This window comes from Chenopodium album, chromosome 12 (genome assembly GCF_948465745.1).
Source record: "Chenopodium album chromosome 12, dcCheAlbu1.1, whole genome shotgun sequence".
In the NCBI taxonomy this organism is placed as follows: domain Eukaryota; kingdom Viridiplantae; phylum Streptophyta; class Magnoliopsida; order Caryophyllales; family Amaranthaceae; genus Chenopodium; species Chenopodium album.
This window is the reverse complement of record NC_137845.1, coordinates 55281860-55299084: the sequence shown is the minus strand read 5'-3', so window position 1 is coordinate 55299084 and position 17225 is coordinate 55281860. Positions and strand designations below refer to the sequence as shown.

At 33.5% G+C, this 17225-nt stretch overlaps 1 protein-coding gene and 1 long non-coding RNA gene across 2 annotated transcripts; both read left to right on the top strand.

Annotated features, from left to right (window-relative positions):
- The first annotated feature begins 1066 nt into the window (after nt 1–1066).
- LOC145572684 (uncharacterized) lies at nt 1067–3943 on the top strand. The gene is made up of 8 exons (XR_014096923.1): nt 1067–1215; nt 1604–1842; nt 1977–2026; nt 2590–2690; nt 2930–3022; nt 3199–3247; nt 3346–3415; nt 3695–3943. It is a non-coding gene; the product is annotated as an uncharacterized LOC145572684 (long non-coding RNA).
- Nucleotides 3944–12794: 8851 nt separating this feature from the next.
- Nucleotides 12795–15702, top strand: LOC145570658 (small ribosomal subunit protein eS1-like). The gene is made up of 7 exons (XM_081629794.1): nt 12795–12906; nt 12995–13042; nt 13148–13253; nt 14602–14739; nt 14855–15040; nt 15130–15330; nt 15438–15702. Exons 1-7 carry the CDS (start codon nt 12896–12898, stop codon nt 15534–15536), a joined length of 789 nt encoding a protein of 262 aa, XP_081485920.1. The 5' UTR covers nt 12795–12895; the 3' UTR covers nt 15537–15702.
- The last annotated feature ends 1523 nt before the right edge of the window (nt 15703–17225 follow it).

Sequence of the window (17225 nt, the reverse complement as noted above, 5' to 3'; positions counted from 1 at the left end):
TGAAATTGAAATTGTATTTCAGATTAGGGCTTTCAAATAATTTCCGCTTTTGATTTTCTGCTCGCTTTTGCTTTTGTTAAATTTGTTGTTTCTTAGTCTTTATTTTTCTTCAGTTTTTTAGCATTTTCGACTTCAAATTAAGGGTCTTATTTAGTTGATCCTGTGAAATTAAATTATGATTTAATTTCTTGAGGTAGCCGAAATTGGTGGATAATATAATAGTTGTACTTTTGTTTTGAGATTGGGGCATGGGTTGATGGTTGGTAAATCAGCCTACCAATGACCTAAAGATAAAGACATTGTATTTAATTGGTTGATTGGTTGTTAGGTTTAGTTGACAATATTGCAATTTAGGGATATCATTTTGCTGCTACTGCTGTTTTTGTTACTCCCTTCGTTTTTTTTTTTTTTAAATGCATCATTTGAGAATTTTCCCTATTCATATGTTACATATGACTTAATTTTTTCACTACTATATAATTTATAAACATGGTCATGTAATATATTGTCGCATTTGTTACAATATCTACTATCATAATATAATTTTGTTATAATTTTTACTAATATCTAATTAAAGATATTAATAGTCAAAGTTGTGTCTCGACAAGTGTGAAAACTCAAGTGATGCATTTAAAAAAAACAGAGGGAGTATAATTTAAGCTTGTCAAAGGTATGCAAACACAGTCGGGATAGTTTTAAGTGATTGGTAATCTGGAGGTGAGTTTTAATAGAGGGAGTCCCAGTCGATCAGCCTGATCGACCAAAGGATGTAAATCAGGCCTTTTTGTGGGCCCCACTTTGTCATAAAAATTAATATAATAAAGCTTTGTACGGTATTTTAAAGTAAGAATGTAACGGAAATGATTTCGACGTTAGGAACGGAGTAAATAAATCATTTCCCAAAATTTAATCCAAGTAAAGTAGAAAAAAATAGCTAAGGAAGATCTACGTAAAATTACATATTTACCCCTTACTTTACCCTTCAAAAGACGAAGGTACCCCTATATTTGCTTCCCTTGTCAATCTGGCTGATTAACATGTATTTCCCCGTTTTAATATTCTTTTTAAAATTTGTTTCAGTTGTACTGTTCCTCATTAGCTTAAAATGTCAGAAGTATGAGTCTAATTCAACCTTTTCTCAAAATGGTGATTTTAGGGCAAGCAATAGTAAGGTGTTTGGAAGGGTGCTATGATGGAATTTCAAGAAGGTTACAGGTATAACCCTTGATCTCTATTCTCTTTCAGGAAGATAGATGTCCATTAAACTTATAATTTTAAGTAGAGGTTGAAAATAAGGTGTCATTATACATAATTTCCTTTCGGTAGATCTTGATTATTTGTTTGTTGATTATTTCTATGTTGCATTTTGATTCATATAATAATATATAAATTACTTGTGATGGGTTGATGATATTCTGCATTATTAGTTGATTATTTTTACATTTTGTTGGGATTAATTTGGTCTATTTTTACATTTTGCTAATTTGGTCAATTTTGTTGATTTGAGTCTTATATCCCCACATCTTATCTTTTTAATACCCTGATTTGATAGTATTAGTGCTATATATCTTTCCTAATTGAATATGAACTTTCTGATTTTCAGTGATTATGCTGGTGGAAATGATAAATAAGAGAGCGGGTTCCTGGAATCAAGGTCTATGGTGGTTGGTGGTTCGATTGATATAATGCAGAAAAATTATTATAGGTTATTTCATTGTGATTGGATTATAGGGTTGAGCTCGATTTATTCATCTGCTCATGTCGATGCTTGATTCATTCTTTGCTAAGGGGTCTCTGTCTTTGACCTTTTGAGGTTGCTGTGATTATTGTGAGCCAACTAAAGTACTCATTATTATCTTGATTAGTGCTCTTAAATTGCTTTTTTATTTCAATTATATTTTCTTAGTTTAACTACTGATAATTTTTGGGATTTTAATTTGTTTATTTGCTCTCTTTGTCTCCCCAACCTGGTTCAGATCAATGGCAGCAGTGGTGGTTGGAGATTTTCCATTGTTTGCTCCATTCGGTAAAATCTTAATTTAAACTTTTCTGCAATTTTAGTTCTGTTTTGTGCTGCTCTCTAACACATCTTTCTTTTCATGCTAAGGATTTGATTTCCTACTAGAGTAATAAGCAAAGAGAGAGAAAATTTGGAGTTAGACAGAGAAAATAATGGAGCCATTCTTCCAATCGCATTCACAATCTGGTTATGGAAGCTCTTGGAATTTCGAATCTTCATGAGATTTCTAATCACTTTGTGAAATTTCAGTTAGTAGAGTGCCAACATGCATCATTTCATAATTCACAGTGAAGCAAAGGGTTTTCTGTTGCAGTGTCATTTGATGTTTTAAATACCATTGTTGATCTATTTTAAGCCTTAATTTGACCAAAGCCTTAATTTGACCAATACTACTAATTCCTAGAATCTATTCTGTTCAACCCTGGAACATCCTGCCAGAATTAACAAATTAATGTGGATAATTTGCGTCTTTATGATGATAACTTGAGGAAATCTTGAGAAGGTTTTATTTTATTTGTGTTCCATTCATTACTTTTCTTATAATAGTGGTTTCATTATGTTGCTTGAAGGATTTGCTATGGGCGCCCTTGTGAGTTTGCTGTCAGAAAGTGCATTTATGTTCAAGTTATATTTCTGTTGACTTTGCATTCAATCATGGAGGACGACTGGGGTAAGATTTTGATTATTATTCATAATTTTGATTGTTATTATTATTTAGAGAAAACTATATTAATCTTTTTACATTGTTTTTTTTTTTTTTTTTTTTTTTTTTTTTTTTTTTTTTTTTTGTGTTTGTTTGTTTGATGAAAGCTAAATTTGGATTTTGTTTTTAATTAATTGAATGAAACTATGCTTATAGTGATTGTTACCTTCTTTTACTCAATTCTCTTTTCTTTACTCTTTTGTAAGGTTGCATTTTTCTGCGTGGGAAGAAGACTAATCTTGAAGAGCAACCATTTTCATGGTTGCCTGAACATTGAAGGTGCTCCCAATTATTGCTTGGTACTACAATTTTCATTACATAATTCAATCACCCAGATTATGTTAACCTTATTTGTCTTAGTTACGTTTTTGGGTATGTTGAGTTTTGATTTGTTTAAAATGATAATTTGGAATTTTGGGTTGAGGTTTTAGTAGGATAAGGGGTGGCTGATGTGTTTTTTGTTTTTGTTTTGCAGCAAGAAGACGAGGAGATGCCTCTGCCCCATTCTAATGTCTTCATCAATGGTTTGTTTTCGAAAACTGACATTCTAAGCTTCAATAGCATTGTTACTTCTTACTATGGCTATTAAAGAGCTCACTTGCTCTGCTTTGTCAAATTTTAGGGTGACAGAGTAAGTTCAAGCTCAATTCTGCCAAGTTGAGGAGGAGATCAGACTTAATACTTCTTCTTAGGTACCTTTTCTCGTAGTTAGGATGCATCTGTTCTTTGATATTGGAATAGGTAACTGATTCCTTCTTAATCCTTTAGTTGGTGGGTTATTTAACATCATTTAACTTAATCATACCCTTCAAATACTCTTAAATATTTTTCTTGATAAACTTTGTCTATTTTTGTTTATAAGGACAAAATTGATTTGATTGCCTTTGTTCACCACAGTTTTAGCTATTACTTTAGTGATTATTCTGAGTAGGAATTTTATTCATCAGCTTCTACCTTTGTTCTCTAATCAGGCATATGAGAAGAAAACAAGCTGAAAGTGGTGTTTTGACATTGGAAAGAAGAAATTTTTTCAGCAGGTTAGTATGTTTGTGTGTCTGAAATAATTCTACAGTGAGTTTCGAAAACTGACGATGTGTGCAAGTATTGCCATGTTTTCTAGATTTTTTTTCATTACATTATGCTTGGCAGCTTGAGCATATACAATCACCTTGGCACCCTAGTTGGCTCCTGGATTGTCGTTGTTCACGTCCTTCCCGATGAATTCAACTAACAGAGTATTGTTTTTTTTATCTCTTTTTTTTTTGTTTGGGGGGGGGGGGGGGGGTGGGGGGTGGGGGTGGAGAGGGATAAGGCAATACTATGTTTTAAAATCTGCATTAATACAAAAGAATAGGTTCGATATAGGTTTCATGTCAGTTAATGCTTCATGTTAAACAGAATGATACCTTCTGCTACAATATTAGGAAATCTAAGCTTTTGCAGAATATAAGTAAATGTCTGATGTTTACCGGGTTTGAAACGGGCAAGAAGTAGTGGCTTAATCCCGCATATGCAGATTAAGATCTACGAAGGATTCCAGAACTTCAGGGTCTAGATTATCCATCAAAGCCTAACCTTGATGCACAAGAATAAGACTTGTTGGTTTAACATCTTTGGCATTCAGAAGTGTTCCTTGAACAATAGATTCTTAGGGAGAGAAATTAGAGGTTAGGGTTTGGGAATTTGGGGGAAAATAAGAAAATAGGAAATGGGGTGTACTAAATGTCTGAATGTAACAAGTAGGAAAAAATAAATAAAAAAATGGGAGGGTTAGGACTCAAACCAAGACCTATAACTAGGAGTGAATTCTGCATTTCCACTAAAAATTACCAATGCGCCAATCTTCAGCATTTGAGTATTTTCCTCACAAATATTTGTTTTAACCTTTCTCTGTTTTTTTTTTAAAATAAAATAAACTATAACTTATAATTTTTTTTTCAATAAATCTGTGGGTTCAATGAACCCTCGTGAACCCCCCTAAATCTGCCCCTGGTTGGATGTTTCTCATGGCAGTAAACATGTTGACAAAATCTAATAAAAAAGACTTGCACATTGTTTATAATTTATGTAATTCTTTTATATAGTAACTATCCATTGCTTAACATCCCTGCCTCGTTCTTCTTTTTTTAATAAGAATTATATTCTAATGAGGGGCCAAGAAGAGTACAAGAAAAAGATGAAGTTAAGGAAGGTTAGGTGGATTTCTCTTAGTCTGACTATGGCTTGATCAAATGGATTGATTTATGCTAAAATACATATGTTTATTTTGTATGATTGTCTATTGTTTTAATTTCGAGTTCTGCAAATTTTGAAAGGAAATTTTATGATTATTTTTTAATATCATCAACGTTTAGTATAAGTTTGATTAAGCCGAGCTTGATGTCTTTGAGAATTGTGAAATTACCTGCTTGTGATATTGGTAATCTTGCTTTTCTTTATATCTTGAGGTGTTTATTTTCCTAGATTTTCAGTTTGCTTACTGGTTTTTTTGGTCTGTTTGCTTTTATTGGCCTTAATGAAGTTGTTCATATTTACATTGTTTCATATAATACACAGATTTTGTGTTGTACTCATGATAAATGCTATATATATTTTACTCAGTTCACGGTGCTTGATTATAATATAAGATGCTATATTTTACTCAGTTCATGGTGCTTGATTATAATATAAGCACAATTAAAAGGCAATGTGTGCATGTCAAATTGTGCTTCTTTAATGGAAGGGAATGGTATGCCTCATTTAACAGAAAAATAAGAAGACAATGCTGATGCATATTTTATAGTAATCTTTCACACTTAAATATAATTCTTATGTTGTACTTATAACTTATATATTATGCTATGTGGTGGATTTTAATGTATATTAATTATGCCTAAGAATTGTTATCCTATCATGATACTTGTGATCTCGTGTATGTGAAGACTACTATTTTATTGTCTCACAATGAGTCTACTTGGTCTGATTAGTGGTTGTCCGCGAGGTTTGTGTTGTGGCACATTAGTGCAGCAAGGGTAAGAGTATGTTGTGTGTTTGGACCAGATAGACATGCTTTTATGTAGTCATATGTCTGCTTTGTGGTGGGCTATAATGTGTCATAGCGAGTTGGGCTTCTGATGTTGGGTGACAGGGGGTGTGAGGATGGCGCAGAGCAGCAAGAGTGGATAAATGAAGCCTTATTAAACTTCATTCTCAAGGTTTGATGCTTTGTCTTCACCTTGGCATTAGGTAATTTGCTTTTCAAATCTCTGCTATGTTTGGGTGTTTATGATGCTATAATTTATGTCGATTCCCATAAATTTTTTGGAAAGCCTATTAGTTCAAATGGTAGAGCAATGTGTCATTGTACATATGTGTAGGTTCGAGTCCTACATAGGTTGGAAGTATATATGGAAGTATATATATAGTGATTTAAAAGTTTGGATTGTTCCATGCATGACATGCCCATTTTTAGATGTATAATTGCATAATAGTATAATACGAACTACGTCACAATCTTCCATAAGGTAAGCCCATCTAATAATCTATGGTTACATACTTACATGTACACTCACTACAACAAAATAAAGCAAAGGTAACAGTGTAATACTATTGCCTAATATAAAAAAAAGTGTTGCCTTGCAGCTAAGACAATACATATGAGGCGTAGTATATGCCCCCGTTGTCTATTCATAAGGCAACACATTTTTATTCAAAGGCAACAATTTTGAAAGGTAAGGTAAAATGATACATAAGACAACACTTTTACAAAGACAACAAATGAAAAATGTTGCTATCTAAGGAGACAATTCAAAATTGTTTCTAAATGTTGCCACTCCCAAACATTTAGTAGTTGGTAGGGCTCGAACTTGTGACCTCAAAGTCACAAGGTGAGTTCCCCACCAACTCCACCAAAACTTGCTTGTTCACACACACACACACACACACACACAACACTCGCCATAAAAACAACATCTTAAATTATGTTGTCTTTTTAATATAAATGTTGCCATAGATAGCAACATAGATATTAATGTTACATTTTCAAACAATAGTTTTGTTATTGTTATCTTTTCATTCAACAATTATTATGTTTGTTGTCTTAGACAAGAAAAAGGTAACACTTTAAGCGACTGTTGGCTTATAAAGTCTTGAGCAACACTTTTTTTTTTCTATTACTTTAGATCAAGGTAACAAATAAATATTGTTGCGTTAGATTATTAAGAGTAACATTTCTGTAAGTGCTGCAATCTTAAGTGTTGTCTATTCTCATTTTTTTTGTAGTGACTTATCTATAATTCTTTTATTTTGGGTAAAATCAAAGCTTACTAAACAATATATGTAAGCCTATCTATTTTGGAATTTTATCCAATAGCACAATTGCAATTTTATCCATCCCAATTTACCAAAGTACCTAATTAAAAAATATACAATGTCAAATGTAAGACACTATATCAACTATTAAGTATATCTTACACGGTACATTAATAAAACTCTTATAAATCGATCCCACTTTTATTACTAATTACATTAATAATTAATAAACTACTTTGATTCAATTCCTACAATAAACCAAAAAGGCAACGACAATTATACTAACTCAATGATTTCTAAACATACAACAACAGTCGTAACACAAATCGATGAAGATAGAGAAGGAGAGGAAGGGGAGAGGGAGGTAGAGAAACAAGGGCCAGAAGAGAGAGAATCATTGAGAGAGAGAATGGGAATTGGGAAACAGAAGGGTTGGAAGAGAGAGACAAAGAGGGGCTAAGAGATAGGGCAGACCGAAAGACAGAGATACCAGTTCAAAAGAGAGAGGGGGTAGGCCTGAAGAAGAGAGAAAGGTCAGGAGGAAAGAGTTAGAAAAAATGGAAGAGATAGAAATATGGGTTATGATGGAAAGAGGATGAGATATAGAGAGGCAAAAAAAGAATTAGGGACAGGAGAAATGTTAGGGGGTTGGAAAAGAAATAAAGAAAGCGATAAATAGAGAATAGGACTGAGAGAAAGAGGACAAAGAAAGAGTTGCAGTGTTGTGAAAGAGAGAGAGAGAGAGAGTGCGACCTATAATTTTCTACTATTTTGTATTATCTTTTTTCACTTATTTGAACTCGATTTTGTCACAACATATATTATCAAACAACAACTTTTTGGTATAACTTATTTGAACTCGGTCATGGGTTACTCGAGTTACTCGGTTAGTGGTTACTTGAGTTACTCGGTCATGGGTTATTTAAGGAGTTCGGTCAAGAGTTACTTGAGGGTTCTTTAAGGGGTTACTCAATCAGGGGTTACTTGAGGGGGAGAGGTTACTTGGTTAGGGGTTACTCGAGGGGTCCAGTCATGGATTACTCGAAGGGTTACTCGGTCAGGGGTTACTCGATAAGGAGTAACTCAAGTAACCCCTGACCAAGTAACTTGAGTAACCCCAGCAACTCGAGTAACCCTTGACCGAGAAACTCGAGTAATTCCGGCAACTCGACTAATCTTATATCGAGAAACTCGAGTAACCCTTGTTGCACGGTACAACAGGCTGCATAAAAAAATTTGTGATTATATAATATAAAGTATAAGGGGTGGGATATATTTATTTGTTAGTAGGATAGAGAAATTAAAAAAAAAAAAGTGTAAATGGGGTTAGTCTGAGAGAAAAAATAAAATAGTTGTGGCCTTTTACCAAAAAAAGTAGTGTTGTAATTATTACTAAAAGAACTATGGAAGGGGTTACCTGAGTTATTCATTAGGGGTTACTCGAGCGACTCGGTCAGGGGTTACACTTGAGGGGTTGGGACAAGGATTACTTGAAGGGTTCACTCAATCAAGGTTTACTTGAGGGGTTACTCGATCAGGGGTTAGTTGAGGGGTTCAGACAAAGGTTACTCGAGGGATTCACTTGGTCAAGGGTTCAATTGAGGGGTTACTCGGTCAGGGGTTACTCGAGTTACTTAGTCAAGGGTTACTCAAGGGGTTACTCGGTCATGGATAACTCGAGCTACTCGGTCAGTGGTTACTCGAGCTACTCGGTCAAGGGTTATTTAAGGAGTTAGGTTAGGGGTTACTTAAGGGTTCAGTTAGGGGTTACTTAAGGGGTTACTCAATCAGGGGTTACTCTTGGGGGAGGGGTTACTCGATTAGGGGTTACTCGAGTGGTTTAGTCATGGATTACTCGAGGGGTTATTCGGTCGGGGGTTACTCAGTTAAGTGGTGGTAAAAGCCAATTTTTTTAAAATTTTGTGGTGTTAAAATAATTTTTTTTTTGTAGTGTTAAAAACCTTTTTTTCGTTTTTTTATGGTGTTAAAAATCAAAATTTCCTAATTATTGTGAGGGATTTATAAAAATTACTATACCTAGTTTTAATTAAATAAAATCATATTTTTAATGATGTTTATGAAAAATTAATTTAAAAGGTTCATGTACATATAGTTGGGGGTTTTTAATTTAATTATTGTGAGTATTTGTTAACCTTATATTGATTAAGGTTATATTTATTTGTAGGGTGTGTTCGATCAAGATTCTTGAGGTTCCTTTTGTGTGATTTTGCTAAGTAAGGATCAAGGTACATTAGGTGGCTAGATACCTTGAAAGTGATTGGTTTGAATAAGCATGTTGAATGATTTTATGATGATTGAATTAAAGTTAATTGAATTATGATTTATGAAATAAAAACATGTTTAAATAAATTAGTTTTGATAAATAAATTGGAGTATTGATTTTATATCATGTTTTAAATAATTAAAATTATCATTCATGTTTAAAAGGTTTGATTTTGAAATCATGTGAAATTAAATAAAAAGGAGTTTGGATTATTATTAAAAGTTGGAATTTTTGGATTTAAAGAGGATTTATTGAATTATTATTATTAATGCTTTACAAGCATGTTGGTAATCCCACTATGGTTTATTGATAAGGCCTTGGACTTTGTATGACCGAGTCTTTTCTCAAGAATAGCCTTGTAACATAAGGAGACTAGCTTGGAGGGTGTGCACACTTGGGTGAGGAATTGGTTTTGAAGGAATTGGATTTTAAAGAGGAATTGGTTTTATTGAATTGACTATTGATAATGATTATTGAAATTGGTTTTGGAATTTTTAGTTGGAATTATTGGTTAAATTATTGGAAAGGATGGAATTGATTTCAAAAGCATGTTTGCTAATAAATTGAGTTTAATTATCTTGCACTTACCGTATTTAGCATATTTTGATAATCCGTATATCTTATTTTGTTTTGGTTTGCCCTGTTTACCTTAATGATAAGCAGTGTTGACTAATTTCAGGTGGAGTCAATAATTTAGCATATGGAGTCACGGGAATGGTTTCACCTAGATTAGGAAATGTTGGTTTTTATGTTTATTTTTGAGTACTCATGACAATGGTTACTATTTATATTCAATTATTAATAAAAGAAGAGTATCGAAGTTTTCCGCTGCAAAGTATTGGTTGTTTAGTAAGTTTGAGTAGCCTTGCGTAATCCGCGGCGGTAATACGCCTAAGTCTATCTCTACGGTATAATTATACATATTATAGTATTTCCGTAGAGGGAGATTTGGGGGTGTTACACCACTCACTTCCTCACTCCATCGACGACCGACCACCGTCGACTGTTGCTAGCCTGCTGTTCTGCAGTTTCGTTGTTGTTATGCACTTCTGCGATGCTATTGCTAACTGCTTGCTAGCTGCTGCTAATTGCGTGTAGTGCATGCTCGGTCTATGCTACTGCTGGTTTGTTGTATTTTTAGTAATGCTATAAACAATTTTTTTTTTTGGGTGAAGTGTTGAATTTTCTAGCCAATTTCAAGCCAAGAACTTGTAAATTTTAAGTTAAAACTTAAAACTTGTTTATTATGTTATGGATTGATTTGGTTTTGTTTGGTTTGGTTCGGTTTATGTTGGTGTGGTTTGGTTCGGTTTATGTGCAATTTTTTATGTTTATGATGCTTGATGGGAAAATTCAGTGTGGTTTGGTTTGGATCAGTTTCAAAACTAATATGGTGCGGTGTGGTTTGCAAAATCCAAAAACCGAAATATTGTGGTTCGGTTTCGATTTGGCAATAAGCCAAACCGAAAATCGAACTTTCACCCTTATCGTAAATCAAGGAATAGTAGATACATGTGGATACTTTTGTTTTAAAAAGAAAAGAGATAGAGAGTGAGAGATTATTAAATGAAATTGAGTTCCACAAAGTGAGATTATGGATGGAAAAAAAAGGGAATAAAAAAACTGCCTTAAAAGGAATAAAGTAAAAGTGAGTAGAACTTAGAAAAAATGGATGAAAATAGAAAGTAACACTTGAGAAAACACAGATAATACTCTTTATTTTTTTTCTTCTTGCATAAGAATTAGGGGAGGAACCAATGCAAAATTAATGTTGGTGTAGACTCCACATCTCACAAGAGAGAGAAAACGTGAAGATACTTGTTATGCACGCTAGGCCCATCGAGTGCTTGATGGGCAATGGGTTCAATGAGCTGCTAGTGCTATGCTATGAGCCTACGATGCTAGCGACCATCGCCCAATGGTTGGCCAGCGCCCTCACATAATGCTTTGAAGTGCTAGCGACATGTTACATGTCCTGCGACTGTTGCTTGCTGGCTGAGCGATGGGTTTATCGCTATGGTTTTCTTAGCCACAAAACCTTTGCTTCCCTATGCCAAGAGCTATGAGCCACTATAGCCTAGCAGCGCTCAAACATTTAGTTTCGACTCGACCAAGCCATGAAGTATCAAATCAACCTTTATGATCTATAATTAAACTAAATGCGATGAGAATGATGTTAGCCAATTTCAAACATCAAATGTGCAATGCGCTTAGCCTAGGAAACCTGATAAATCCACCAAGAGTTCTCCAAAGTAGTAGAAATTTCAAACATCTTATTCAAATAATATTTAGTTAAAATATTTAAATTTTAGTAAAAATAATTTCATTTCAGCAAAAAAAAGGTTCGTTAAATATAAGTTTAGCAAAATAAGTTTCAATTAGTGAAAAATAGTTTAATTAGTAAAGAAACCAGATTTTAGAAAACGTTAAGAACAATTAAAGTTCAGTAAAAATATTTTTTTTTAATAAATTTACTGCATCCATTTAATAATAATTGACACTATTTAACCATCTTTTTTGCTATTATATAAAACTAATCTTTGGAATATCAAGTTTATGGTACCCTCTTTTTTTTTTAAAAAAAGAGTTTATGATATCTTTTCGTCCCACAATAACTGACACATTAATTTTTTTTTCAATATATATTTATTATGTTTGAGTATATTTATTTTATTTTATTAATTTAATAAAAATATATCAATATCAATCAATCAATATCAATCAATATATATATTAAAACTCAATGGCAAGCATTGTTATCTTGGCACATGTTGTCAAATCTCGCCACGTGTTGCCATGTCAGTTACTATTACTAATCACCAATGTTTCCACCCAAAAAATTATAATTTGTTAGTATTAATATTTGAACCCATAATTTCATATTCTTTAAATCTATACTTTAACCACCACTCCAACTAGTTTTGTAATAAAATATGCTCTTAGATACTTCGTATATGCTACTATAAAATTTCATAATATGTTTTTTTTTTTTTAATAATTTTTATTAACATTTAATTATATAAAAAAGTCAAACTAATACATCGATATATGTGCAAAGTTACACGGTGTCTATAATTTTGATACGAAGGGAGTATAATTAAAAACATGGTTGTACTTTCCTTCCAAAAAAAAAAAATCACAATTGTACTCCGTAGGACGAGAACCTACTATGTATACCCGGGGTTATTTGCTCAATCAATCGGTAAAGAAGTTAAAATATTATTTGATCATTTATTGATTAAATAAGTAAATAACTCCGCGTGTACGGTATAACTAGGACATCAGGTGTATATAACAAATTCTACTGTAGGATTGTAGTAGTAACAAAAATGAGCAAGCGGGCAAAACTTGAAAAATAAAAGCCCACATTTTCGATGTTAGAATTCTAAGGTTTCATTTGTAATTCCTTTTCGGCCCAAAAAAACGAAAGCCCGATAAAACGAAACCCCTCAATTGAACAAAGTGTATATAAAAACCAGCCACTTTGTCATTAGGGTTTTTCTCTAAGCTTTATAGCAGCAGGAGAGAGAGAGAGAGAGAGAGAGCGCAGCAACTGCTAGCAGAAGAAACCCTCAATCCCCCCTCTCATTCATCAACCATGGCCGTCGGGTACTCCTCCTTTCTCTCTCCTCCTCCATTTCCTCCATTGTTGCAGTTTCTAATACCTTTATTCTGCTGTCTTTTCTCTTTTTTGCAGGAAGAACAAGAGGATTTCCAAGGGTAAGAAGGGAGGCAAGAAGAAAGCGTATGTTTTACTAACCCTAACTTTATTTGAATTTCTCGATTGGTTTTTTGATGTGATTTTTGTTGATGTTGATGTTGATGTTGTTGTTGTTGTTGGTTGATGCAGTTCGGATCCATTTGCTAAGAAGGATTGGTATGATATCAAGGCTCCTTCAATCTTCAACATTAGGAATGTTGGCAAAACCCTAGTTACCCGTACTCAGGGTACCAAGGTCAGTTTATCTATCTCTCAATTTGGGGATTTATTTATTGATTTATTCTGTTTGAATTATTGTTGTTTAATTTATGTGATACGGAGTATAAAATTGTAGCCATTGTAATTGGTTTTAATCTTGACCCTTTATTTTTTTATGGATCAATCTTATCCATTTATCCATTTTTTTTTACTGTAACAAAATAAGGATGCTATTCATATATACTTATGCATAAAAACACAGTTTCATTATTTTTTACTGTAAAAAAATAAGGATGCTAGTCGCCATACCTGCAAAAACCAAACCAATTCAAAAATAAGAAATGTTCTTCAGATCATAGTATCATACATGTGTAATGTGTTTGTATGTGGTCTTGTGTGATTAGAGTATTAGATCATCCTGGCAAAAACAGAGAAATGTACTCCGTAAAAGCAATTGAAAGCAGTGCGATAGGTTTTTTAATTTTCAAGTTACAAATCTTATAATAATAATCTTAAAATATATGTAATCAAATTATATATTGTAGATAAGCTATTTCATCAAAAAAAAAAATCAATCCATCTTAAATAGATGTTTCAGAATTAAAGTGGAGAATTTACTGATTTTATATGGGTTTTTTTTATATCTTAAAAGTCAACTACATGAACGGATAAGATAGTCTTGTTAATTGCTCAATTATAATGGCCACAATTTCATTGTAGCTATTGCAAAACTGTCCGTTATGGTTTATACAATGATAGTATGTTTTTTTTTTTTTTTTGAAACTATACAATGATAGTGTGTGATGAAATTATGTTTTTTTTGTTCTTATAACTAGATAAGATGTGATTTTATATTGATGCAGTAAAGACTGTAATTTTCTTTGAGTTTTGCTTGTATATTTGATCCTATGATGTAATGTAAGTGAAATTTGTATTCTTCTGTTCTGGGTTCTTTGTTTAATTCCGTAATTTTTCTGTCGTTGGATAGAGTTACATGTGGAAATGTCATGAACTGCATTGGTGATTTTAACCCATTTAGGTTAGGTTGATTTTGCAATTAGGTGATTATCCAGGAATTCCAAGAAATAACTTTAAGTAGTGTTATGAAACAAAGGTTAATAATTTTGCGAATTGACCAAGTAAGTAGTGTTATGTGTTCGAAATTTTAAGAAATGACTTTAAGTAGTGTTATGTGTTTAAAACTCTGTTGAATTGCCAATGAAAAATCATGTTGGTTTGTTGAATGATTGTTTAAGTTTTTAATATTTTGTGTATGATTTTATTGTAATTGACATATTATGAATTCCTACTTTTTTTTGTTGGTTATTAGGATTTATTTTGCCTTATGCCATGTGGCTTATGGAACTTCATTTGTTAAATTTTAGATTGCATCTGAGGGTCTCAAGCACAGAGTTTTCGAAATTTCATTGGCTGATCTTCAAAATGATGAGGATCAATTCTTCAGGAAGATTCGTCTTAGGGCCGAAGATGTTCAGGGCCGTAATGTGCTCACTAACTTCTGGGTATGTAACTACCATTTTAACTTATGCAGTTATGCACCGTCTATTGTATACCTCTGTTACTTTTATCATAAAAGTAGAGGATGCTAATGGGTGATGATTGTCTTTAATTATCTAGGGTATGGACTTCACCACAGACAAGTTGAGGTCCCTTGTTCGCAAGTGGCAGACATTGATAGAGGCTCATGTTGATGTCAAGACCACTGACAACTTCACCCTTCGTATGTTCTGTATTGCCTTCACAAAGAGGCGCCCTAACCAGGTCAAGAGGACCACCTATGCTCAGTCTAGCCAGATCCGCCAGGTTGGTCATTGCTATGATCGGTTTCTCCTATTACATATTCTCACTTATCTAGATATTAACGTGTAATGAACGTGGCAATCTTTGTGCAGATCCGCCGGAAGATGCGTGAGATCATGGTCAACCAGGCTAGCTCTTGTGATCTCAAGGATCTTGTTGCTAAGTTCATCCCCGAGTCCATTGGCAAGGAGATTGAAAAGGCTACAACTGGCATCTACCCGTTGCAAAACGTGTACATCAGAAAGGTTAAAATCCTCAAGGCCCCCAAATTCGATCTTGGAAAGTTGATGGAGGTAAGTTATTTCTCTGAATTAGTGTTGAAGCAGTTGATCATGTATCTATCATTCAATAGTGACTAGAATTCTATTCTATAATTGATTGCCTGTTTGGCTTGATGTAGGTTCACGGTGACTACTCCGAGGACGTAGGTGTAAAGCTAGACAGGCCAGCTGAGGAAACTGTTGCTGAGGGTGAGGCCACTGAAGTTGTTGGTGCTTAGACAAATTCTTCTTCATGTTCTAGTTATATAGATGGTGTTTAGCGAACTTTTTAATGATGAATTTGATTTGTTAAAGTTTTGGAGTGGTATCTTTTTGTTAAAGAGAGTTGTAAGATGATTTTTCTTGGGAAATTTTATTGTGTTTGATCGGCTGTGTTTCCTACCATTGGTATCGCAACTCCATCTCATATATTTATAATTTGCTTGGGAGTTGTTTATCCCGCATTGCTAGTTTACTATGAACACCCATGTGACATCGATATCTTCATTCTTTAAAAAGAGATAAGTTTGGCGGAACTGTTCCTTATGAACAGTAGGCCAGTGCAAGGACGAATCTACCTTCAGTTTGGGGTTTATTCTACGTTTGTGCCATTTTTGCTTTACCCCCATTTCCTTTCCACCCCAACTTCATTTTCTCTCTCCTCTAATGTAGCAGTACTCAGTACTCTGTGATCTCTCACTTTCATTGAAGCGCTTTCACTTTCTCTCTACTCGTGTACTCTGAGATTTCTCACTTCCATTGAAGCAAGCGTGCTGTGAGTTTTTCAGTTTATTGATGCTAAGGTTTGATTCCATCTTTTGATACTGCAATTGGAGTGGGATTATTCTTCAATTGTAGCGTAATCGAAGATAATCTCTCTTTTCAATTTTTTTCAAAAACCTTCATATATTTTGTAGAGATTATAGATAAGGTATTGCTTATTCTGATTAGGGTTTCATGATTTTAGAGCTTTGATTGTGGGGTGGTTGGTAGATCTAGGGTTTTTACCAACACGATTTCATTTTTCATTTTCATTTTCAATTGTGTTTGATTTTAGGGGTTTTAGGATATAGGGGTTTCTTATATGTTTTGTTAGTTGTCGATCTGCGAGTTGTGAAGATTGAGGCTGTAGCTCTGGTGATTTGATCAATCTCAATTTCGTTCCGCAACGTGATTTTGGTAATGGCGGTGAGGTGGTTGATTTTCAGAGAAAAGGTACGTTGTAGCGATTTTAGTTGATGAATTAGGTCGGGTTACAATTTTGTTAACGAAGTGGTGTGTCATTTGATTGCCTGATTTGGTTAGTGATATTAAGTATTTAAATTAATTAATTTATGAGAGTTTGGTTACTGCATTTTTTGGATTTATATATGTAGATTGATTTGCATTTGATTTAGATTAATGGTTTTATGTCGTTTGACTATGTTTACAGGTGTGTTTCTATTTTCGGTATGTGACAGTGGGCATTCAAGTTTCAAGTCGCAATTGATAATTGTGCTTTTCTGGTTGTTTTGATTTTTTTTTTAGGAATAACAGTAAGTGGGTTTTAAGTGTTTCATTTGGTTAATTGCTTTTTAGTCTTTTGAACTTATGCTAAACTATTATTTTAGAGCTTGATGACTGCACCATTTGATTATGTTATTTATGTTTACAGGTTTTATTTACTTAAGTTTTGACATTGACTGTGCACCATTTGACATTGAAGTTTATAGCTTTTCTTTTGTATGGACCACCTGGAATAGGAAAATCATAATAAGCCAAGGTTGTTGCAACTGAAGCTGACTCAACATTTTATAGGTTTATATTGTGCTTGCACTTCTACGGAGTATGATTTATCTCATCAATAACATAATAATAAAACAGACACCAAGAATGACACGTGTCAATTCCAGGTGTAGTTTTTTCCCTCCAAAAACGCTCCTTCCTTT